Source organism: Trichomycterus rosablanca, chromosome 2 (assembly GCF_030014385.1).
Source record: "Trichomycterus rosablanca isolate fTriRos1 chromosome 2, fTriRos1.hap1, whole genome shotgun sequence".
Taxonomy (NCBI): Eukaryota; Metazoa; Chordata; class Actinopteri; order Siluriformes; family Trichomycteridae; genus Trichomycterus; species Trichomycterus rosablanca.
The window spans coordinates 56097376-56122614 of record NC_085989.1 but is presented as its reverse complement, the minus strand read 5'-3'; the positions used below and the strand labels follow the sequence as shown (position 1 = coordinate 56122614).

The window sequence follows — 25239 nt, the reverse complement described above, 5'->3', positions numbered from 1 at the left end:
ATTTATTTACAGAATTTTAGTTTAGTTTGTTTGTCATCATAATATTTGCAGGACTCGTAATTTTGTCTAATCACCGACTTGCACACCACACTGAACATGAAAGTCAACCAGAAGTGCATTAGAATCATAATGCTGCTTGTCCAGATCTACTCCAGGGCTCCTTAAACCTTTAAAGGTTTTAATTGGAGTCAAGTGGCAGCTCAGCCTTGGTAGGAAGCAGTTTAATGTGATATGCTGACAACCTTGATAACTGAAGAACATGTAAATCGTGAACAAATTTGAGTTATAAAACTGAGGTTTTACTCACCAAGTTATATAGTGATGCTGCCTAAACCTGACAGACTACAAATCCTTTGAGAAAAAATTTAAAATAGTGAAGTAATGCTAAATGTAATAAATAATCTCTAAAAGGGAAAATAAATTCATCATTATTTCAAGGATTATTATTACTAGTAGTTATAACATTGTGTTTCATGTGATTGAATAATTAAAACACAGATTCCTTAGTTTAAAAGAAAGTTTAATAATTTAACATCTTTCCTGAAGTTTATTATAGATTTTAAATAGAACTTTTATATGTTTTTACCTCAATCAGCCACTTCTGGTTCAATTGTGGCTGGATCTTCGACCAGTCCACCTGACAGAACTGGTAAGTTTAACCACTTTTGTTAGTCCACATATTTTTGATATAGTTGATGTTAGGACCAAGTGAAGTCCATTTTAAATTCTCAAGTTTAGCCTAGTTTAGCCCGTCCTAAACCAGTTTGATTTTGGGTTTTGGGTCAGTGTCCTGCTTTAACACACTGTGTTTGTCCAAATGTTTGGGGTAATATATAAAACCATCAGGCTCATATATGCTTTACCAAAAACATGCTTTGGTCCAGTTTTACCAGCCACAAACAGCGGGTGCAGGGTTGTACCAGGTTGGACACCTATCATGATAATATTTGCAGGACTCACCGACTTACACACCACACTAAACATGCAAGTCCGCCAGATGTGCATTTACAATAATAATGCCAGCTGGTTATCCGGGGTTTCTTGCACCATTTGAGGGTATAGATCAAGAGTTCTCATACTTATCATAACTGGTATGTTTGGAAGCTCATTATTGGTGCGGGATTAATGTAGTTTAAGGTGCTGAGATGTTAACCATAAAAATAATCTGGACACACAGTCAGGATTTTCTTTGAGACGTTTTTTTTTTTTTTAAACTTGGCCACATTTAGTCGATCTCTAAATGATGATCTTGTCTCTTAAAATGTATTTTAAAAAACAGAGATGGCAGAGTGTCTTAAAATCAAACAAAAACATCAAATAAAAGCATATGCTTAGCAGTTACTTCTAGCCTGCTCATGTTATCCGGTTCCTTTTAGGGCACTTTTATCCATTTGGAGCTGGAGACACAGTCAATCCACGAATGGATGATGGAAGTTCACTTGCTATTGCTCTTCAACGACCGTTTACATTCTTTGGAAAATCCCACAACATAATGTATGTAAGTACATTTTACCTTTTATCCAGGTAGATATTTAAATCAGGTAGGCCAAGATGCGAAGACTTATCTAATGCTTCTAGAACCTCATGAACTATTCTTGACGGTGAGCTACTCTGATTAGAAGAAAGCTTCCAAAACATATAAACTGAAATTTGGCTTTAATCTGTAGGTAAACAACAATGGACACCTGACCTTTATTCAGCCGTGGTCCAGCTACAGTCCGTACCAGTTTCCTGGATATGGTGGAATCGACCTCATTGCTCCATTTTGGACAGACCTTGACAATCGTGAAAATGGCGTCGTCTCATATCAGCAGTACACATCAGGCGACGTTCTCACTCGAGCTACCCGAGACATCAATCAGTACTTTCCAGGGCTGAGCTTCAACGCTACTTGGGTCTTTGTTGCAACATGGAATAAAGTAGCTTACTACCCAACCAGTCGAACTGTAAGACTTTTTTTCTAACCTATAATGTGATTTTTAAACTGTTTATTAAAAATGTGGAAAAACAGGTCTTTAATTAGTGTCTGACACTTTGTCCCTTGATATATTTAGGAAACGTCTTTCCAAGCAGTTTTGATTTCTAACGGAGCTCGATCATTCATATTGATGAACTATGGTGAGATTGCTCCAACAAACCGATCTGTACAGGTAAACATAATGCTGTGATATTATTGTAATTTAATCTGGAGGGAGGAAAAAATCTACAATGTTAATTTGTTTTATTTTATTTTTGGTCATTTCTAGGCTGGTTATGACACAGAAGACTCCAGCTTCTACTTCTTAATCCCTGGGTCACTTCAATATAACTACACCGTTTTTACATACAGCAGCAATGTGAATGTCTCGGGCAGATGGGCCTTCCATGTGGATCAAGGATCAAGAGGATGCCAATTTAACAGTAATGTCACTTCAGAAGCCATCAAACATCAGCATGTATCACACTGAGATCTAACTGAACTACTTTATCTTATCAGACGACACTGTGCCTCGGAACGTCTCATTCTGGACTGATGCCACCTGCCAGGAAAGATGCACCTGCACCCGGTCGGGTCTCCAGTGCAGCTCAGCGCCGTGCAGCTTCTCTCAAGCCTGCCGTCCTGATGCTCTTCAGTATAGCTGCAAAAATATCCCACGCCAAACCTGCACCATAGCTGGTGACCCTCACTACTACACCTTCGATGGTCAAGTCTTTCACTTTCAAGGAACCTGCACCTACGTCCTCTCTGAGGTTCCCAAAGTGTTTTCATCATAAATACATTAATAATTGTTTAAAATTTTCCACTTATGAAAAAATATGATTTAAAATATCCGTCTGTTCAGGCTTGTGGTGTTGGACTGCCGTACTATCGCATTGAAGGAAAGAACGAACATCGGGGTAGCACACATGTGTCATGGACACGCCTGGTCAGGGTATTTGTGTACAACGAAGTACTGGAACTGGTACGAGACCATCGATATGAGGCCATGGTTAGTATCCCTTAACCTCCTTAGTCAGTTTTATCTGCTTTTGTATTCATTTGATTTATAAATCTCACTGTATCTCTTCAGGTGAACGGAACCTTCACAACAACACCATTCAGCCTCCACAGCGGCGCCATTCAAGTCTACCAGTCTGGTTTCTCTGTAGTTATCAGTACAGCTTTCGGCCTGGTTGTTACATATGATGCCTATTCCTATGTGACCATCAGTGTGCCTTATGAATACCAAAATGGCACATGTGGCCTGTGTGGCAACTTCAACTACCGCTCAGAAGATGACTTCCGCACACCTTCAGGAGAGATCTTGAGCTCAGATGTGGAGTTTGCAAACTCCTGGAAGGTAAATGGGGACACAGATGAAACCTGTCAGTCTCCACAGTGCTCGGGTCTGGATTGTGTCTGTACCGTAGATCAGAGAAACCTTTATAGTAACGCAGACAGTTGTGGCATCCTGATGGATGCTAGTGGTCCATTTGCCAACTGCCACTCAGTGGTGTCACCCGGGATCTTCATGGAGAACTGTGTCTATGATCTGTGTGTGACTGGTGGATACCAGCCAACCTTGTGCCAGGCACTCAATGTGTATGCAGCCCAATGTCAGCAGCATGGCGTACAACTTGGATACTGGAGGAGAGAAGGATTCTGTGGTAAGCAGTATTTCACTTTTTTGTTACAACCATGCATTCGTTCTTCCAGCAATAAGGCTTTTAACTTTTTACCTACCATTACCCTCCAGAAATCCCATGCCCTGCAAACAGTCACTTTGAGTCCCAGGGAACAAGCTGCCCAGCAACCTGCAGTGACCCTTCTGCACCTGCCAACTGCCCCCTGCAAAATCGGGAGAGCTGCATCTGTGATCCAGGATATGTTCTCAGTGCTGGAGAGTGTGTTCCACAAAGCAGCTGTGGCTGCACATTCGAAGGTCTCTACTATGCTGATGGTCAGTCAGTGGTTTTAGACCAGGACTGTGGCAGACAATGCACTTGCAGCAACATGGTAATGAGCTGCCAACCCTACCAGTGTGGTCCACAGAAAATGTGTGGTCTCCATAATGGTGTAAGAGGCTGCAGACCCATCGGTTATTCCACCTGTTTGGTTGAAGGACTAGGCACATATCACACCTTTGATGGACGAATGTTCAGTTATCCAGGAGCCTGTGAACTCGTCCTTTCAAGAGTAATGGGACCAGTGTCACAACCTCATTTTGTAGTGACAGTAAAGAAGGTGCCCACAGTCTCTCAGGACTTTTCTAGGGTGCTGAGGTTTGAGGCACAGGGATCTCAGGTCTCTGTAGAGATGAAAGAAGGAGGAAAGGCACAGGTAGGCTTGTCCATGTTTAAATTATATTAAACTACAGTGGGGCCAAAAAGTATTTAGTCAGCCACTGATTGTGCAAGTTCTCCTACTTAGAAAGATGAGAGAGGTCTGTAATTTTCATCATAGGTACACTTCAACTATGAGAGACAAAATGAGAAAAAAAAATCCATGAAATCACATTGTAGGATTTTTAAAGAATTTATTTGTAAATTATGGTGGAAAATAAGTATTTGGTCAATAACAAACAAGCAAGATTTCTGGCTCTCACAGACCTGTAACTTCTTCTTTAAGAAGCTCTTCTGTCCTCCACTCGTTACCTTTATTAATGGCACCTGTTTGACATTGTTATCTGTATAAAAGACACCTGTCCACAGCCTCAAACAGTCAACCATGGCCAAGACCAAAGAGCTGTCGAAGGACACCAGGAAGAAAACTGTAGACCTGCACCAGGCTGGGAAGAGTGAATCTACAATAGGCAAGCAGGTTGGTGTGAATAAATCAACTGTGGGAGCAATTGTAAGAAAATGGAAGACATACAAGACCATTGATAATCTCCCTCGATCTGGGGCAAGATTTCATCCCGAGGGGTCAAAATGATCATGAGAACGGTGAGCAAAAATCCCAGAACTACACGGAGGGACCTGATGAATGACCTGCAGAGAGCTGGGACCAAAGTAACAAAGGGACCATCAGTAACACACTACGCCGAGAGGGACTCAAATCCTGCAGTGCCAGGCGTGTCCCCCTGCTTAAGCCAGTACATGTCCAGGCCCGTCTGAAGTTTGCCAGAGAGCATATGGATGATCCAGAAGAGGATTGGGAGAATATCATGTGGTCAGATGAAACCAAAATGGAACTTTTTGGGTTAAAACTCAACTCGTCGTGTTTGGAGGAAGAAGAATGCTGAGTTGAACCATACCTACTGTGAAGCATGGGGGTGGAAACATCATGCTTTGGGGCTGTTTTTCTGCAAAGGGGACAGGACGACTGATCCGTGTTAAGGGAAGAATGAACAGGGCCATGTATCATGAGATTTTAAGCCAAAACCTCCTTCCATCAGTGAGAGCATTGAAGATGGAACGTGGCTGGGTCTTCCAGCATGACAATGATCCCAAACACATCGCTCGGGCAATGAAGGAGTGGCTCCGTAAAAATAATTTCAAGGTCCTGGAGTGGCCTAGTCAGTCTCCAGACCTCAACCCCATAGAAAATTTGTGGAGGGAGTTGAAAGTCCGTGTTGCCCAGCGACAGCCCCAAAACATCACTGCTCTAGAGGAGATCTGCATGGAGGAATGGGCCAAAATACCAGCTACAGTGTGTGCAAACCTGGTGAAGACTTACAGGAAACGTTTCACCTCTGTCATTGCCAACAAAGGTTATGTTACAAAGTATTGAGTTGAACTTTTGTTATTGACCAAATACTTATTTTCCGCCATAATTTACAAATAAATTCTTTAAAAATCCTACAATGTGATTTCCTGGATTTTTTTTCTCATTTTGTCTCTCATAGTTGAAGTGTACCTATGATGAAAATTACAGACCTCTCTCATCTTTCTAAGTAGGAGAACCTGCACAATCAGTGGCTGACTAAATACTTTTTGGCCCCACTGTATATGTTTATTTAGGCATACTGAGAAGTAACCCATATCTTGATAATATTCATTGTGACCTTTAGGTTGATGGTCAGGAGATTGCACTACCATTCAGTGTTGGCTCAGGCCAAATCCTTATCTACCACAGCAGTGTGAAGGGCGTCATTATCGAAACGTCATTTGGGGTGACCGTGAGAGCTGACTGGCCACACCTAATCCGAATCACTGCACCCACCACCTATACTGGGATTCTTGGTGGTCTTTGTGGGAATCTGAATGGAAACCCTGAAGATGAGTTCTACAGCCCAGTTGGAGAATTTCTGAATGATACACAACAGTTTGGGAATAGCTGGCGAGATGGGTCACTTTCTGCCCACTGTGTGCAGTCCGATAATAACTGGGAGCAGGGGTATTATCAGAATAGCAGTCAGTTCGACCAGCACTGCAGCATCTTGGCTTCACCCGATGGACCCTTTGCTCAGTGTCACAGCAGTCTGGAGACACAGGACTGGATTGAGGAGTGCACCCATTATTTGGAACAGACAGGGGGTGCTCGAGAGGCCCTGTGTGAAGCCTTGAGGGGTTATGCTGTACTTTGCCAGCAAAGCGGTATCAGTGTAGGAGAATGGAGAAGCATCACTAACTGTGGTGAGTACTACAAGCTTTAGCTCAGACACATTTGTTCATGACTTTATTTTGGCTTAGATAGTTCACTAATGACCTTTTATTCCTCTATTAAAGAATTCCCCTGCCCTGCAAATAGCCACTATGAGGCGTGTGGTACATCCTGCCCTGCAGCTTGCCCCAGTCTATCTTTCCCTTTTCTGTGCACCCAACATTGCCAGGAAGGATGCCAGTGTGATGATGGTCTACTGCTTAGTGGAGACCAGTGTGTTCCTCCAGTGGGCTGTGGCTGCCTTCACGAGGGTCGCTACAGGCAGGGTGGGGAGCGCTTCTGGTCGGGAGAACAGTGCCAGTCCTTCTGTGAGTGTAGTGGTACCACAGGTTACGTCACCTGTAGCCCATCGTCTTGCAATAAGTATGAAACATGCAGCATCGTTAAAGGAGAATATGGCTGCCATCCTCGACCCTATGCCACATGCTATGCTTCAGGGGACCCCCACTACACCTCTTTTGATGGACTAAGGTTCAACTTCCAAGGCACATGCAGATACACACTGGCGAGTGTGTGTAATGATAATCAGGGGCTACCGTATTTTGAAGTCATCGGACGAAATGAACCATGGTTTGGCCTCCCAGTGTCAATCACTGTTGAGGTTTCAGTCAATGTTTCAGGCCATCTGGTTCTCCTCTCACAGAACGCGTACGGGACAGCTAACGTAAGTAAAACATGATATGACCCATAACGTACAATATAACATATACAAGTCTGCTAAATTTTTTTGTCCTTCACTAGATTGACGGTGTCACCAGGAACCTCCCTGTCCTGCTAGATTTTGGCAGGGTGTCTGTTTACTCCAGTGGACCGTACACATATGTTACAACTGACTTTGGATTCACTGTGAGTTATGATGGTTCCTACATGGCGACCATCACTGTACTAGGAAATTACAGTGGAGCAACATGTGGCCTGTGTGGTAACTTCAATAATGATCGAAAAGATGATTTCCTAACTCCTTCTGGAGAGCTGGCTTCCTCAGCTACAGAGTTTGGAGCCAGTTGGAATGTTGAGAACGACACAACATGCCACCACGGAGGAGAAGATCCTACATCTTGTTCAGACCAAGCTAGGGCAGAGGCTTTGTGTGGGATCCTTAGAGACTCTGGGGGTCCATTGAGCTTCTGTCATGCCTACGTGGATCCTCAGGCCCACTTTGATAATTGTGTCTTCGATGTCTGCATCTCTGACTTCAGTAATGACGTACTGTGTCGTTCCATTGAAACCTACGTTAGTACCTGCCAATCTGCCAACGTTGTGATTTTGCCCTGGAGAGTGAACACCACCTGTCGTAAGTAACCTGGAATGAAACTGAGTACAGTTACAACCATATAAAGAAACATGTACCCCCTGTGAAGCGTACATGACAAACTAATATATTCTACCTTACTTGTGTGTTCGAATCTTAGCTTTATACTGTCCCGACAACAGCCACTACGAACTGTGTGGTACAGACTGTGGGCATACCTGTGCCAGCAGTGTAGATGCCATATGTGATAGGACCTGTACAGAGGGTTGCTTCTGTAATGAAGGCTTTGTGAGAAGTGGAGGCCTCTGTGAGCCGGTGGAGCAGTGTGGTTGCTTGTATGATGGATTCTATTTTTATGTGAGTTTTCAATGCATTTAGGACATTTTTTCAAACCAAGTCCAATGGTGTACTTTCAGTAATCCATTATGATTTGGCCTTGCAGATCGGTGAGAAGTTCTGGACTCAGGAATGCTCCCAGCATTGTGAATGCTTTGCCTCCAATGACCTGCGCTGCATCTCCACCTCTTGCAGCCCCACCCAGGAATGTGCGATCCGGAATGGCAGACTTGGTTGCTACAGCCAAATGTCCTCCTGCATGGTCACGGGTGATCCCCATTACTACACCTTTGATGGAGCTGTAGCACACTCTCAGGTAAGAAACGAAGAGTTTAATGTACAACCCCAATTCCAATGAAGTTGGGACGTTGTGTAAAACATGAATAAAAACAGAATACGATGATTTGCAAATCCTTTTCAACCCACATTCAATTGAATACACTACAAAGACAAGATATTTAATGTTCAAACAGATAAACTTTATTGTGTTTTGCAAATATTCACTCATTTTGAATTTGATGCCTGCAACACGTTCCAAAACAGTTGGGACAGGGGCATGTTTACCACTGTGTTACATCACCTTTCCTTTTAACAACACTCAATAAGCGTTTGGGAACTGAGGACACTAATTGTTGAAGCTTTGTAGATGGAATTCCGGACAGTCCTTTTCCTCTTTGGCCCGGAGGACACGACGTCCATGATTTCCAAAAACAATTTGAAATGTGGACTCGTCAGACCACAGGACACTTTTCCACTTTGCGTTAGTCCATCTCAGATGAGCTCGGGCCCAGAGAAGCCGGTGGCGTTTCTGGGTGTTGTTGTTATATGGCTTTCGCTTTGCATGGTAGAGTTTTAACTTGCACTTGTAGATGGAGCGACGAACTGTGTTCACTGACGATGGTTTTCTGAAGGGTTCCTGAGCCCATGTGGTAATATCCGTTACAGAATGATGTTGGTTTTTAATGCAGTGCCGCCTGAGGGATCGAAGGTCACGGGCAAGCAATATTGGTTTTCGGCCTTGCCGCTTACTTGCACAGAATTCTCCAGATTCTCTGAATCTTTTGATGATATTATGGACTGTAGATGATGAAATCCCCAAATTCCTTGCAACTGCACGTTGAGAAACGTTGTTCTTAAACTGTTGGACTATTTGCTCACGCAGTTGTTCACAAAGTGGTGAACCTTGCTTGTGAACGACCAAGCCTTTCGGGGACGCTTCCTTTATACCCAATCATGACATTTACCTGTTTCCAATGAACCTGTTCACCTGTGGAATGTTCCAAACAGGTGTTTTTTGAGCATTCCTCAACTTTCCCAGTCTTTTGTTGCCCCCGTCCCAACTTCTTTGGAATGTGTTGCAGGCATCAAATTCAAAATGAATGAATATTTGCAAAAAAAAAAAAAAAAAAAAAAAAAAGATTATCCATTTGAACATTAAATATCTTGTCTTTGTAGTGTATTCAATTGAATATGGGTTGAAAAGGATTTGGAAATCATCGTATTCTGTTTTTATTGATGTTTTACACAACGTCCCAACTTCATTGGAATTGGGGTTGTAAATGTGGTGTACACAATGATACTTCACCAGTCCCAAAAAAGACCAGGGTTTTTAAAGAGTCCAAGATGGCCGCTGATTGGGATCTGGTGAGACACCAGCCAGCTTCTACTCAGGCTAGGGTGCCCTCTGCTGGCGAGGAGAGAAACCAGCAACCTCAGATGTGACAGATGCATACTAGCTAAATTATTTACTAATTTACCTGCCTTGAAATGTTTCAAATGTTTCAAATCTGATTCTCCAGGGCACGTGTTCATATGAGATTTCTCAGACCTGTGGGTATGTGGCTGCCAATGGCCTACAATTCCGTGTGGTGGCGACCAACATGCACCGTGGAAGCACCGTCGTGTCCTTCGTATCTGCAGTGGATGTGTGGCTGAACTATCTAGGAGAGCAGAAACACATCACCCTTGGACTAAACCACAACGTGAAGGTACTGATACTCTAATCCAGCGTTTCTCAAAGTGTGGGGCATAACAGAGGATGCGCATCTGACTGGCGGAGAAATTAAGCGAGGAACCAATGTTTTAACGTCAGAAGCTTTTTTTACGGTGGACAATAAACAAACCGTACTTTCAGGTTAGCACAGCGTTTCTCAAAGTGTGTGGCGCCACCCCCAAACACACACACACACACACACACAGATGCATGACAGGGGGGCGTGTCAGGTAAATGAAGCGCAGAACCAATGTATTAACGTCGGAATATTTTTCACGGTGGACATTCCGACCGAGAGTCAGAATTTACAGAATTAGATTTACAAAATGGAGAGGTATTTCACAGGGACGAAAAGAAAAACAGATGATGCTTCTGAGACATACAGAACTAGTGACAGAAATCAACAAAAAACTAAGTCAAGAAAATATGATGAAGCTTATATTGCTCTTGGGTTCCCAGTGAATGTAGTGGGAGAGGAGGAGAGACCAGTTTGTATTTTATGTCTAAAAACTCTGGCAGCTGATAGTATGAGACCCAGCAAATTAAGAAGACACTTAGAGACATTACACCCCGGTCACATCAATAAGCCACTTGAGTTATTTCAGAAAAAACTTAGTGAATATCGTCAGCAGGAACTTCGCTTTGTAAAAGCTGCATCAGTAAACAACAAAGCACTAATGGCTTCATACAAAGTCGCATATAGAATTGCCCAGTGCAAAAAACCACACACAATAGCAGAGGAGCTCATACTCCCCGCAGCTGTAGATATGGTGTCAACTATGCTTGATAATGCAAGCGCTGCTAAATTAAAGACTGTCCCTCTGTCCAATGACACAATTGCTAGACGTATATGCGACATTTCAAATGATCTTGAAGAACAGCTCACTGAAAAACTAAAAGACAAACGTTTCGCCTTACAAGTGGATGAGGCTACTGACAGCAATAAAGACTGCTTGTTTATTGCTTATGTTCGATTTGTCACATCAGAGACACTGTGTGAGGATTTGATGTTTTGCAAGTGCGTCCCAACTAGAGCGACAGCTGATGAGCTCTTTAAGCTTCTTGACTGTTACCTGACAGAACATGGGCTGAAATGGGAGAACTGTATGGGCATTTGCACGGATGGTGCACAGACCATGGCAGGGAACAGGAAGGGATTACAGGCATTAATCAAGCAATGGACGCACTGTGTTATCCACAGAGAAGCGTTGGCATCCAGGCACATTAGCCCCGAATTAAACAACGTTTTGACAGATGTTATTAGCGTGGTGAATTTTATCAAAACAAGGCCCCTGAAAGCACGGCTGTTCTCCGCACTTTGTGAGGAGATGGGAGCTGAACATTCAGCTGTGTTGTTTCACAGTGAGGCTAGGTGGCTCTCTCGAGGTAAATTGTTGTCACGAGTCTTTGAGCTTAGAGCAGAAATTCAGGTGTTTTTGGAAGAAGAACGTATGCACGAAGTTGCAAGCAAGTTTAGTAATGAACAATTTCTGATGAAACTGGCCTATCTCAGTGATATATTTGGAAAGCTGAATGAATTAAATCTTCAGCTTCAAGGTAGAGACAAGCACCTTCCTCATTTGGCAGACAAGATCAGCACATTCACTCGAAAGCTCGAAATGTGGGGCAGAATCTGGATGAATTTGCTGAAACTTGTGATTCTGAAGCTACCACAGTGATTCCATGTCATAAGGAGCACATCTTTTCCCTGAGAAGATTCTTTCAAAAATACTTCCCAAACAACAGTACTCAGTATGACTGGGTGAGAGATCCATTTAATGCAGCAGCTCCTGCTGATTTCAGCTCTGCTGAAGAGGAACAGTTCATCGAGATTACATCTGACTCCACCCTAAGACTGAGGTTTACAGCTCAGACACTGAGTGAATTTTGGCTTGGTGTGGAGAGGGAACATCCACTAATAGGGCTTCTGCCCTTCTAAATGGGCATTCTGCTTCCCTTTGCCACATCCTATTTCTGTGAAATTGGCTTGTCTGCTGTTGCCACACTGAAAACAAAGTACAGATCTAAGCTCAACATTGAGCATGATTTGAGAGTGGCAGTATCAAGCCTGCAACCCCGTTTTGAAAAGATGTGCCATGCAAAACAGGCTTGTAATGTCTCTAGGCAAACCTTCTAATACCGTAGCGTAGCGCTGCCACCACCTTTGTTAACCCAGGAAGGTCTGGTAAATCACAATAATAACCAGGCGAATATATGGAATTATTCAACAGCATACTGGCTTAACCCAGAGATAAAAATGGAGTAAGAGGACAACCATACGACACTAGACTCTACACGCTAACACCACAGTGAGCATACAATTCATTTCAGGACACACGTATTAAAATACACACTCTCAGATCACTCATTAGCACATAATTTAACACGGCAAAGGAAACATGTCACACACTTTAAGTGCACACAAACTTCATTGTACAGTCTAGCATTTCATGATTGATAATCTATTTCCGATAAGGTTATCTAAGGGATCTATTAGGCACAGTGAATACAATTATAAAAGCTGTGGGTATAAAAGAGATTAGTATAGATTATTTTACGTATTGCACTTGTTCGAGGATATTCACTGTTAAACTCATCTACTCAGTTCATGATCATTAAGGAAATTCATAATCATTAAACACTAAAACTACACAAACCCCCGCTAATCATCCCACTAAAAAGGAGCAGACTGACCCGATATCTGGATTCTTAAAAGTTTGGAAGCCTTGGCACCATAACCGCGACCAGCCTCAACACAGCGTCTCACGTGGTCCGGAAACCTCACCGTGCCACCAACTCGCAAGAGTTCTTCACCAGCGTCTCACAGTCTTTTCTTTTAACAGTTCTCGCTGACCCGTCATCGACTCTGCGAATCCCCCTTCATCCAGCTCCGGCACGTTAATCGGTCTTTCAGTCGGCCGACATACTGCTCCAAACAAAGTCCCTCCATCCCCAAAGAGTCCGACCTTTTATAGTGTCCGTGTTGCTCACCTTCAATCAGCACAGGTTCCGCCCCACCGTTCTACTCAGTCTCTTAATTTAATCAGTTCATTACATTATCCCCCCCTTCATCATGAGACCCGTCCCCGGGTCTACCATTACCTCATCACATAGTCCCTTTGCCACAAAGGGGCTCTTGTGGTCCGTAAAAGTCCCCGAGCACGGGATAAGGGTGGTCCTTCCAAGGCAGCCGGCTCTGTTGCAACTGGTTGGGGCCCATTTGGACCCTCGCGTCCTGGCTCGCGTCCTGGCTCGCGTCCTGGCTCGCGTCCTGGCTCGCATCCACGTAGTCCAGCCCCATCCAACTCTTGACTACTAGCTCGTCCCGCCACTGATGAGGAAGGGAAGCCTTGCCCACTTGCTGGATGATCTGAACCGGGACCCTCAGGTACCGCACTCACCGGCATCCCTCTCTGAGTTCTTTGCCTTTGCGCCACCCAACATGTAACAGGGACATCAGAACCTCTCTGGTCAGAACAGTGCCTGGAGGCCGATCCAGTTCCACCGCTTCCCAAAGATTCTGCTGCTCCTTCTCTTCCTCTCCTTGTGCCTGGAAAAGACCACTGTGTACAAGGCTTGAGGCGGTTATAATGTACAACAAACCAAGGCTTCCCCTGTCCTGATCACTTAAGAAGTTCATCTGAAATAACTTCTTTAATAACATACGGACCACTATAATGTCGCTGGAATTTGGGACACCTCCCCTTCTTCCTAGCTTTATCTCGCACCCACACTCGGTCGCCCACTTCATACTTTGGACCCCGCACCTTCAAATCATAAAACTGCTTCTGACCCCGAGACGCAGACTCTTGATGTTTCTGAATAGCAGCATGGACTGATCGCAATCTCCCCTCTAATTCATCTACATAACCACCAACTGAATTGGTTTTGTAACCTCCATGTTAAACAAGAGGTCTGATGGCATCACAATCTCCTTTCCAAAAACTGCATAATAAGGAGAAAATTTAGTACTAGTCTGAACACTGCTCCTATAGGCCATCATCATATAGGGCAAAAGCTCATCCCAGTTCCTCTGATTAGCCTCTACAAACATGGACAACATAGTTGTGATCGTCCGATTTAAACGTTCCACTAATCAGTCGGATTGGGGATGGTATGGGGTCGTCCTAGTTTTATGAATATCTAATAACTCACAAATTCCTCGAAATAACGCAGAATCAAAATTTTTCCCTTGGTCTGTATGAATACTTCGAGGGGTGCCCCACCTAAGAATGAACTGCTCTACCACCACCCTTGCCACAGTCTCAGCATCTTGTGCCTTCATAGGGAATGCTTCACACCACTTACTAAAGTAATCAGCAATAACTAAGATGTATTTATTGCCATCTACAGTGACAGGCAGAGGTCTCACTATATCTATACCCAGCTTTTCAAAAGGATAACTAGCCCTCATAGGTCGTAAAGGTGCACACGGTTCTGCTCCAGTAGTCTTATAAACCGCACACGATTGACATTTTCCACACCAATCTGCCACGTCTTTACTCCAACCTGGCCAATAAAAACGTGTTCTAACTTTATCCCTTAACTTGGCTTTTCCCAAATGACCACCTGTCTTTGAGTTATGCAAGATGTGTAGTAGCTCCGGTACCATCTCTCTAGGGACAACCACTCGCTCACAGGTATCAACAGTACCAACACCCCCCTGTTGGCTCCATAATACCCCATCTCTCACAAACAGGGAACTCCACATGTTCCAATACCCTCTTAGCTGGGGATCCTGCTTCACCTCCTCTGGAGGCCTCTGACTACCCACCTCCACCCAATCCTTGACTTTTTGAAGATGGCCATCTTTAGCTTGTTCCAACCTCCAATCCCACCCTAAATAGTCACTTTCTTGGTCTTCAAATACTTGCCCCACCACAGGTCTTGGCTCGAGAGGTGCTCTTGACAGGGCATCTGCATTCCCATGGCTCTTCCCTGGACGATGCACTATATCGTACTTAAAGGAGGCCAGCTGCTCAAGCCACCGTGCAATCTGGCCTTCAGGCTGGTCAAAACTATGAAGCCATCTCAACGAATTGTGATCTGTCCTTAATGTAAACCGCCTCCCCAAAAGGTAATGCCGGAACTGCTTCATAAATCTAACTACTGCCAATAACTCCTTCTTAGTCGTAGCGTAGTTTTTCTCAGCCTTACTCAGAGCCCTACTTGCATAAATAACCACTCGCTCCTTCCCATCCACCATTTGAGACAAAACTCCTCCGATGCCCACATCACTAGCATCCGTATCCAGCAAAAATGGTTTATCGGGATCTGGAAAAGCCAACATGGGGGCTGTAGTTAGCCGTGCTTTTAATTCATCAAAAGCATTTTGGCACTGCTCACTCCACACCATATTAGCCCCCTTCTCTGTCAGCTTATGGAGTGGTCTTGCAATAGTGGCAAAATCCTGTACAAACCTCCTATAATAAGAAGCCAATCCTAGGAAGCTACGCACCTCCGACTGATTTTGGGGGACCTTCCACTCCCTAACAGCAGAGACTTTTTCAGGATCAGTCATAACACCATTAGGGGAAATAATATGCCCCAAGTACTGCACCTCTTTTGCAAAAAGTTGGCACTTACTTGGTTTTACCTTCAGATTAGCATCCTGTAACTTCCCCAACACAACCTGTAACCGACTCAGATGTTCTTCAAAAGTCCTCCCAAAAACAATTATATCATCCAGATAAATAAGACATGTAGTCCACTGTAAGTCTGCCAGGACTAATTCCATCAATCTCTGGAAGGTACTTGGCGCATTACAAAGTCCAAAGGGGAGAACATTAAACTCAAATAGACCTGTTCTGGTGGCAAAAGCTGTTTTCTCTCTATCCTCGGCATCAATCTCCACTTGCCAGTAACCACTGGCTAAATCCAAAGTGGAAAACCACTCAGCTGCCACAAGAGAGTCCAGAGCATCATCTATCCTAGGTAAAGGGAAAGCATTTTTTACAGTGACCTCATTCAACTTCCGGTAATCAACACAAAACCGAAGGGTCCCATCTTTCTTCCTCACAAGTACCACGGGGGCCGCCCACGGACTATGCGAAGGACGAATAACCCCATGGTTCAGCATACTCGGAACTTCTTGCTGCATCTCCTTTTGCAAGTGTATGGGAACCCTCCTGGGAGCTTGCTTCACAGGAGGGGCATTGCCAGTATTTATACGATGCAAACTCAATTGGGTACGTCCCAGATCATGAGGTCCTAGACTAAAAACTGACATGTTAGCATGTACCAGTTTCCTTACCGCCTCCAGCTGGTCCCCATCCAAACCCCTATCAAAAATATGCAAACTCTCCAATAACTGCTCCAGCAGGTGGCGGGAAGCCGCCATTTGTGGATTCTCCTCAACACGCTGACAGCAAAGCTCCACCTCAGGAGAGAACGAACCAAGGGACATTTTCGCTTTCAACTCTATGGGCTCCAAAGAGACATTCATCACCCGAACAAGGACTTCTCCCTTCTCTGCCCGGCTTATGGAACGAGCCATCATCACATCCTGTCGCTCCAATAGGACTTCACTTGGTTCGATAAGACCATATGTAATATCAAACCCAAGTCCCAACACCACACCGGTCAACATCATTTCCGAACGAGGAGGTATCAGGGCATCATCTTTTACTACTAATTTTCCTACTTCCCCTCTACCCAAACTTCCAATTAACGGTAACTTCTTACCCAACAAAACACAAGTATGGGCCTGCAAATCCACTACTGCCCCAAATCTAGAAAGAAAGTCGGTGCCCAAAAGAATAGACTGGCTGAGGTCTCTACAAACTAAAAACCCATGATTCAGATGTAAATGATCAAAAGAACACGATCCCTCCCATGTCCCTAAGATATCTAACAGGGCACCATTGGCAGTACGTACTTTTCCTAAATATGGCAATAAATCCTTGCACTGGAGTCCTAATACTTCAAAAAGACAGCTGCTTATCAAGGAAACTTGTGCTCCAGTGTCAATAAGACACTTAACCTTATTGTCCCCAACATAACCATCTATATAAAATCCTAACCCAAAATCCGTATTATCACATGAAGGCTGACTAACGGGGTTCTGAAGGGTGAGTGAGCAGCCCGGTGCACCCACTCGCTCTAGTTTCCCGTCTGATGAGGGCAGTTTCTCCTTAAATGACCCGTTTCTCCACACTGCCAACACCTTCTATTCTGAAGATCCGGAGCCCTTAACCTAGAGGGCCGATTACCTGGGCCAAAATTAGATGGAGCACCCCTCTCCTCTATCAACTCTTGCACCTCTTTAGCTAACTCATCTATGGCACTTAGGACATTATTTAACACACCAGTTGGTACTTGTGATTCACCTGCCACCTGTACACCTCGTACCCTGGCTTCGGCCAACACATCCTCTTTCTCTAGACCCCTTAAAACCTCTAACTCTGTAGCCAGGGTAATAGCATCTTCAAGACTTTCAGGTTTAGCTGACCTAAGCTGTACCCGTATATCTCCCTTTCCAGCATGAGTAACAAAATGATCCTTAGCCAACATGTCAACAATTTTCCCATCAACCCCTGGAAATGCCCGCCGGGCCATCCTCCTGACTCTATTACCAAACTCACAAGCTGACTCAGTCTGAGAACGCTTACAACTATGAAAATTTAATCTATCCACTTCTGCGTTAGCAGCCGGGGTCAAGTACTTCTCTAAGCAAGTTTTTAGTTGAACATAATTCTCTTTAGCATCACTGGGCAATCCCAAAAACACTTCCCTAGCTTTCCCCTTCAGTAACAGAATCATAAACTTTAACTTTAGGTTGTCCTCCCAACCATTTAACTCTGCTGCCAGTTCAAACTGTCCAAGCCAGTCGGGCCAACTACCAGTAAGGCCATCGAAAGCTTCCGGCATAAATGCGGGGCGTGGTACAGCTTGTATAGCTGAATTTTGGGCCACAGACTCAGATCTTTCCGACTCACTCATTTTGGACCCAAAGGTTACCAAAAAAAGAATCCCACCGCTGCCACCAGTGTAATGTCTCTAGGCAAACCTTCTAATACCGTAGCGTAGCGCTGCCACCACCTTTGTTAACCCAGGAAGGTCTGGTAAATCACGATAATAACCAGGTGAATATATGGAATTATTCACACATTAGAAAACTTTATTAAGCCGATAAAAACAGCATACTGGCTTAACCCAGAGATAAAAATGGAGTAAGAGGACAACCATAGGGCCAGTGATAGCTCAGTGGTTAAGGTACTGGACTAGTAAGCAGAAAGTTGCCGGTTCAAGCCCCGCCACCACCAAGTTGCCACTGTTGGGTCCCTGAGCAAGGCCCTTAACCCTCAATTGCTCATCGTGTTCCGCTCATTGTGTAAGTCGCTTTGGATAAAAGCGTCTGCTAAATGCTGAAAATGTAAATGAAAATGTAAACCATACGACACTAGACTCTACACGCTAACACCACAGTGAGCATACAATTCATTTCAGGACACACGTATTAAAATACACACTCTCAGATCACTCATTAGCACATAATTTAACACGGCAAAAGAAACATGTCACACACTTTAAGTGCACACAAACTTCATTGTACAGTCTAGCATTTCATGATTGATAATCTATTTCCGATAAGGTTATCTAAGGGATCTATTAGGCACAGTTAATACAATTATAAAAGCTGTGGGTATAAAAGAGATTAGTATAGATTATTTTACGTATTGCACTTGTTCGAGGATATTCACTGTTAAACTCATCTACTCAGTTCATGATCATTAAGGAAATTCATAATCATTAAACACTAAAACTACACAAACCCCCGCTAATCATCCCACTAAGAAGGAGCAGACTGAAAAAGTTTGAGATCCACTGCTCTAATCTAAGATTCAGGAAGTTTATATTTGATTCCTATTCTTTTACTACAGTTTTTTGGCGGGGTTCTTTTGCAGGTTGATGGGAATCACACGGACTCACTTCCTGTTCAGCTTGGCCAAATTGCAGAGATCTACCAAGAGCAGAACTTTGTGGTCGTGAATGCATCAAGTGAGCTCATGGTCTACTTCGATGGCAGTATGACACTTGTGGTAAAACTGGGCCCCAGCTACCGTGGATCAGTCTGTGGAATGTGTGGCAACAATAATCGGGATCCTGCAGATGACAAGACCATGCCCAATGGAACATTTGCACCCAACGATAACGACTTTGGCAACAGCTGGAGATCAGACACCAGCAGCCCAGGGTGATTGTAATAAAGAAATCACAAATATCTGGGATATCTGTCTGTCTGTCTGTGTATCTATATATTTATGCTGTGTTCTGTCTAGATGTGGTGCCAATGACCAGACCAGGGATTCTGAAGACTGCCCCTTCAGACAAGAGTATTCTGATCTCTGTAGCATCATCACCAACACCAGTGGACCCTTCCAGCAGTGCCATCAGTACATCAACCCTAAAACCTACTACACTTCATGTGTGTATGACCTGTGTGCTTACTCGGGCAGAGACATGCTCTGTCCATCAGTGGAGGCTTATGAGATCGCTTGCACCATGATGGAACTCCAGATACCAGACTGGCGCACTGAGCTATCATGCCGTGAGTACTCTCTATTTATTCTTATGGCTCCAAATTATGTCTAACAGTATATTTGTATATTTTAACATTTGGCTACTCAATTTAGCGACGGTGGACCCCTGTGAGGAGCTGCACTGCACTGAGAATGAATGGTGTGGGGAGAGAAATGGCGCCTTTGGCTGCTTCTGTAATGAGAACAGTCCTAAAACAAACCCAGAGACCTATGGTACATTTTGGGACACGTTGATCGATTAAGACAAAACATACTCCAATTATTTGCCATTTCCCCCCCTTAACCATTTACTCTTTTTTTTCTCTCCAGACTCTTCAGAGATTTGTGAGAGCAGTACCGGCACCGTGTCTCTGTCCCGCTGTCAGCTATTCGAAGCTGGTTTTATGGCAAACAGCCTTCACATGAGTGACCCCAGCTGCATGGGAACGATCCAAGATGGCAGACTGGTGTTCCATTTTGATAATGACGACCACATCTGTGGCACGAATCTCACGGTATGATTTTAACCTACACAAGTCATGGATTTAAAGAACCTGAATATGTTTTTACTCTATATGTGGGGTCAACCTTTTCACTGATCAATATCTCCAGGCCAATGGCACCCACTTCATCTATGAGAACGTTATCCAGGGGGAAATGAACTCAACAACAACCACCGTTATCAGAAACAAAGTACTGGAGCTGCGCTTCGCCTGCATCTACCAGCTCAGTCAGACAATCACCATGGACACAGAGTTAAATCCCATCCTGAGGTACAGATAAACTACAGTTCCATTTATTTAGAAATCTAATGAAAATCAACCAAACACCCTTTCTAATCATGGGTCTCAGGGGGTTCGGCCACACCCTTGCTTACAGGTGCTTTTATTATTGATGATCTGCCAGTATATAAATGTACATTTATAACACAAGTCCTATATGTAGAACCAGCCCTGGTGAACTGGTGCTCCAGTCAAGCAATGTTCTTGCCTTTTTTCTAGCTTAATAGTTTCCAGTGAGTAGCATCATACAGTATTTTTCAACATTATGGGGTCACATTTGAAGTATGAAACCACTGAAGGTCCAGAGATCTGGGGTAGAAGAAAGTCAAGTCAGTGATTGAAATAAATTAGAACAGAAGGACCACCAACACCACCTAGCACCTACATCACTACATTTTCCACACTGCACTTCATAAACATCCCTCAGTTGAAAACAAATTGCTAATAAAAAGTTAAAATATTGCTAATGGTACAACTATTACAGCATATTGACTAATCATTGACTAATGAGTATGTGGTTTACCATTTACAAAGCATTGTGCGGAAGACTCTTCCAGCCGGAGAGGGCATGTACCAGGTCAGGATGATACCTTACCAGGACGCCGCTTTCTCCCACCCCTACAACGGTAGTGTGGACATAGAGGTGGACCAGCGGATCTACATTGAGGTCTATGTTCAGGGGGTGGACAGCAGGCAGATAGCCACAGTGATGGATTCATGCTGGGCCACTCCTACGAATGATGTGAATGATACCGTCCGCTGGGATCTCATCACTAACAAGTAAATAACTGTTCCTAAACCATGTACATACAAACACACATTTAAAAATGTTGGGACAGTAGTTCTAAATGTTAATCACAACAGACTGGGATTATTTGTATATGAATATAATATATATATATACAGTATACAGTATATATATATATATATATAAAGGATACAAAAACAACCAGAACAATGTTTAATAATGGTCAAGAATGGACACCAAGCGCTCATATTCTTGCTTGTTATCACACTTCACTATTTTTATTTGTATTTAAGCTACTGTCCAAACATTTTTTCTTTTAATTTGTACAAATCATTGAGAGCAAAAAATGATATTGCCCACCAGAAATGAGTAAACGATGGAGAAATATCAGAGCTGGACAGAGATGTTTACTAATAATCTTTGATTTTCCACTTTAACAAGTTTAGTTTACTCTGATACCTGCTCTTTATGTCCAGAGGAACCTTGCACATACAACCTAAATGTTACTGTAAACCTTAAATGTCTAACTTATTTTCAGGTGTCCCAATCCAGAGGATAACACAGTAGAAATGATTGAGAACGGCGTCTCCAAAACTGGACGTTTCTCCTTCAGGATGTTCGCCTTCTACAGCAACTACGCCAAGGTTTTCCTCCACTGCCGTGTTCATCTTTGTCTTAGGCGGGACAACTGTAAAGTGGTAGGTTCACACAACTTCACACAACATCTAATCAAACAGTTTTGTGTAGGGGTAACGGTAGGAGATTACCTTCTGATCCAAAGCTAATCTTCAAGTGTTTCCAACATAAGGCTTAGTAATATGCAAGAGTGTTCATAATTTTATGCTAAGTTTCGGGACTCACATAGGGATTCTACCAACTGCCCTAGTTGTGGTAGTCGGAGTGATAATGCTATTCCCCAACTCTGAGCTAGGCAGTGCTATTAGATTTAAGCCTTTTTGCTGGACGGTCATCACATTAGTACTAAGACAAGTCACAGTCCCCGTTTTGGATCCCAGCCAGCACAAGCAGCAATCCTGATTTAGTCTGGTTTAAAAAGAATTGTGATGACACAGTTTATATATTGTATATGATCACAGCAAGATTCTTCATCTGTTCATGGTGATTTAGAGATCCAGTATAGAGGGTTTCTGCTTAGTTTTAGGTATTGTGTCGATGTGTCAAATGAGGTCCTGGAACTAACAAATCTAATATCTGCAGCAATGCAACTCCAGACATCATCTCCCTCACCACAGAGCTGGTAGATCAGTGGACGCCCATGACATCGCCTCCATCTCCATGGGGCCTTTTATCCGTGCTGTCTGAAGTACAGGTTAGTACACGTTTTACATTTTATGCTTGTCTTCCTTTAGTTATAAAGGGTGGTTGAAAACAAACCAGGCTTATGCCACAAAGGTGAACAAAACAGGGTTTGACAAGAGCTCAGGTGGGCGCTGGTCTATACACCACTTTGGAAAGATATATCCTCTGCTGATGCAGGGTTAGGACAGTTGGATATTATGTACCCATCATACCTTTAGAGGGTTTTCCTCTCGTAAAGCTCAGCAGGGGGCTGAGAATAACAGTGCCATGTCCACCTGCAAGGAGTCCCTCTAAATCCATTTTTTTTTTTTACCAGTGAGTATACACCCTTACAGGGGAACGCCAAAGAGAACCCAGGTGAAGCCCTGGTCTGCAAGTTTTTAGAAAATCACATTAAACATATGCAGCCCAATAAGGAGAGAGGATAGGATATGGATAGGGCCAAAATAAGATCCAGGTTTCCATCTATATACCAGCTGCTTGACCCTCCAGCAAGTGACAAACCAAGTTCTCTAATAAGGGAGAAAGAAAGAAAACTCTGCATTGACAATACAAAGGAAAGAGAAAGGAACAGCCACTTCACCTAGTGATGGTTCTTGCATCCAAGATGGATTCCTGTGTCTGATCTGCCAGTAAGGGTGTTGGTTTGTAGGCCAGAGCCATTAAAATACAGCAAAACCTTCTGAGCTCTCCAGAAAGAAGATGAAGATTTCCGACTTAATTGCCCAAAGAAGAAACCACACCAGACAGAGCCAATCATCACAGTCTCAAAGAGAAGAGAGAGGCAGATGGACATGATGTGACACCTGAGTGATTTCCTGCTGTGTTCCAAACTGCACACATTGGCACTGCAGGGCACATCCACTTTGAAACACGGCCTGTTTATTACAGCTGCTTTAAGATAAGCCTTCATGAGGCAGAGATGGGATACTAACATTCATAACATTCATGCCATATTAAGAATGTTTCACTTACTTTTAAACCATAATCCTTATAATCTTATAATCATTTAGAAATAACACTGGACACCTCAAGACTAGTGTACTTTTACTCTGTAGATTATTGTTGCTGATATAAAGGACCACTAACGTTCCTGTTCTGTGTTACAGGTGAACAGGTTCTAAAGGTAATAAAGGAGAATTTGATAATCTAGATGCTCCTCTGAAGATTTGACACAAATCTCATCTCTTTTTCATTTCTATTATAGACTTAATCAATTAGTATAAACTATACAATGAAAAAACATTCATTTTAAATATTAAAAAACAATAATTTAAGCAATAATTTGTTTATTCATGAAAATGAATGAAATCTGCATTAAATTTTATGAACATTTAATAAACGTCTCTCTTTCCCAAGCTAAATAACGTTGCTTTTTTTTTTCTTGGTGTTATTTTTAAGATTAGTTTGGATGGTAGTTGGATGGTACGTGACCGCTGGTGTACATTATGAAATATTTAGTTTATAACAGTGGTTTGAATTCAATCTAGTGTTTGGAGTAGGAACAGCCAGGGTTCTGGACTGCTTTGCTTGGGGGGGCAGTAAAACCTAATGAGGGGGCATGTTGATAGTCATGTTTTTGAAGCCAGAAATATATTCAAGGCTTGATTTGTGCATTAATGATGACACCCAAGCTATTGATACTGGCTTAAAGTGATGTATGAGGTAAAGAAATAAAAATGCATGTTTTCGAACTTAAACTTAAAACCCAATGATTAAAAAATACATGTTGATTATGTAAATGGAGAAAAAAGATTATCTAATTGTATTTCATTTTAATACGCCCCCTTAATTAAATTGCCATTACTAATAGAACAACTCTATTTCTTGAAAGGCTTTAATACAAATTTAAGTCAAAGCTGACAAATGTACCTACACACAGACTGAGAATATTCAAACGTGGAAATAGGAATGAGTGAGAATATTTATATTATTGGGAAATTAAAATATAAAGAAAACAAAAGAATACTAATTCTGTAAAAAAAAAGTGTTTACCAGTATACCTGCCTCTCGCTCACACTAACAGAACATATACTGCCGAACTGAACTGTCTGCCGATTTTTATATGACTCAAAGAGCCAATCAGGAATAAGCAAGGAAATATCTTCACACTGTAAAACAAAATGCATTTTTGTGATTGGTTCAGAGATAATTTTAAAAATAGCCGTTGCTTGCATTGTGCTTGGGGGGGCAAAGACACAATTTGGGGGGGCAATGCCCCCCTCAGCCCCCCCCCCCCCCCCCCCTAGCGCCGGCCCTGAGTAGGAACCATGTGACCATTGTGGGTCAGTCGGTTGCCAGGGTCAGCGCAAAATTAGCCCCACAAGGGGCTATGTTGGCAATATATGATATTTCTCCTTTGTGGACACCATACCTAACTATTGAGTACATGCGTAAGCTTATTGATTACAAACAAATTAAGTGCTTTTAACTTTGTGCCAACAATTTAGGTAAGGAACTTTCTTCTTTCGGCATGACTGTTTCCACAGACACACTCCGAAATCTCATAAAAGGCTCTCCAACGGGGATGCCGGGTGTTGTAGTCATAAATGAGAATGTCTACATACTTTTGGCTAAATAGTGAGCGAATCATTCATTTATCAATCATTTAATCACTCATAATAGACCAATTGACCTTAGAGCAGACAATCTACCTTCTGCATGATGTTCAGATATGGGGAAAGCATAGCAAAGCTCTTTACAAACGGTCCTACAGATCTCA

The 25239-nt window shown here is 43.0% G+C and overlaps 1 protein-coding gene across 1 annotated transcript in view; it reads left to right on the top strand.

The window, feature by feature from the left end:
• The window catches only part of LOC134302531 (alpha-tectorin-like), a 42758-nt gene extending 19066 nt beyond the window's left edge, over positions 1 to 23692 (top strand). The window contains exons 5-27 of the mRNA XM_062987669.1: positions 1377 to 1498; positions 1668 to 1946; positions 2055 to 2150; positions 2247 to 2400; positions 2477 to 2730; positions 2823 to 2969; positions 3051 to 3627; positions 3717 to 4300; positions 5973 to 6537; positions 6631 to 7229; positions 7307 to 7859; positions 7978 to 8174; positions 8260 to 8469; positions 9953 to 10141; positions 19053 to 19342; positions 19428 to 19696; positions 19782 to 19901; positions 19998 to 20182; positions 20280 to 20440; positions 20984 to 21229; positions 21736 to 21895; positions 22416 to 22527; positions 23627 to 23692. Coding sequence (XP_062843739.1) covers positions 1377 to 1498; positions 1668 to 1946; positions 2055 to 2150; positions 2247 to 2400; positions 2477 to 2730; positions 2823 to 2969; positions 3051 to 3627; positions 3717 to 4300; positions 5973 to 6537; positions 6631 to 7229; positions 7307 to 7859; positions 7978 to 8174; positions 8260 to 8469; positions 9953 to 10141; positions 19053 to 19342; positions 19428 to 19696; positions 19782 to 19901; positions 19998 to 20182; positions 20280 to 20440; positions 20984 to 21229; positions 21736 to 21895; positions 22416 to 22520 — 6062 coding nt within the window. The 3' untranslated portion in view covers positions 22521 to 22527; positions 23627 to 23692. The remainder of the gene's footprint in view (positions 1 to 1376; positions 1499 to 1667; positions 1947 to 2054; positions 2151 to 2246; positions 2401 to 2476; positions 2731 to 2822; positions 2970 to 3050; positions 3628 to 3716; positions 4301 to 5972; positions 6538 to 6630; positions 7230 to 7306; positions 7860 to 7977; positions 8175 to 8259; positions 8470 to 9952; positions 10142 to 19052; positions 19343 to 19427; positions 19697 to 19781; positions 19902 to 19997; positions 20183 to 20279; positions 20441 to 20983; positions 21230 to 21735; positions 21896 to 22415; positions 22528 to 23626) is intronic.
• The last annotated feature ends 1547 nt before the right edge of the window (positions 23693 to 25239 follow it).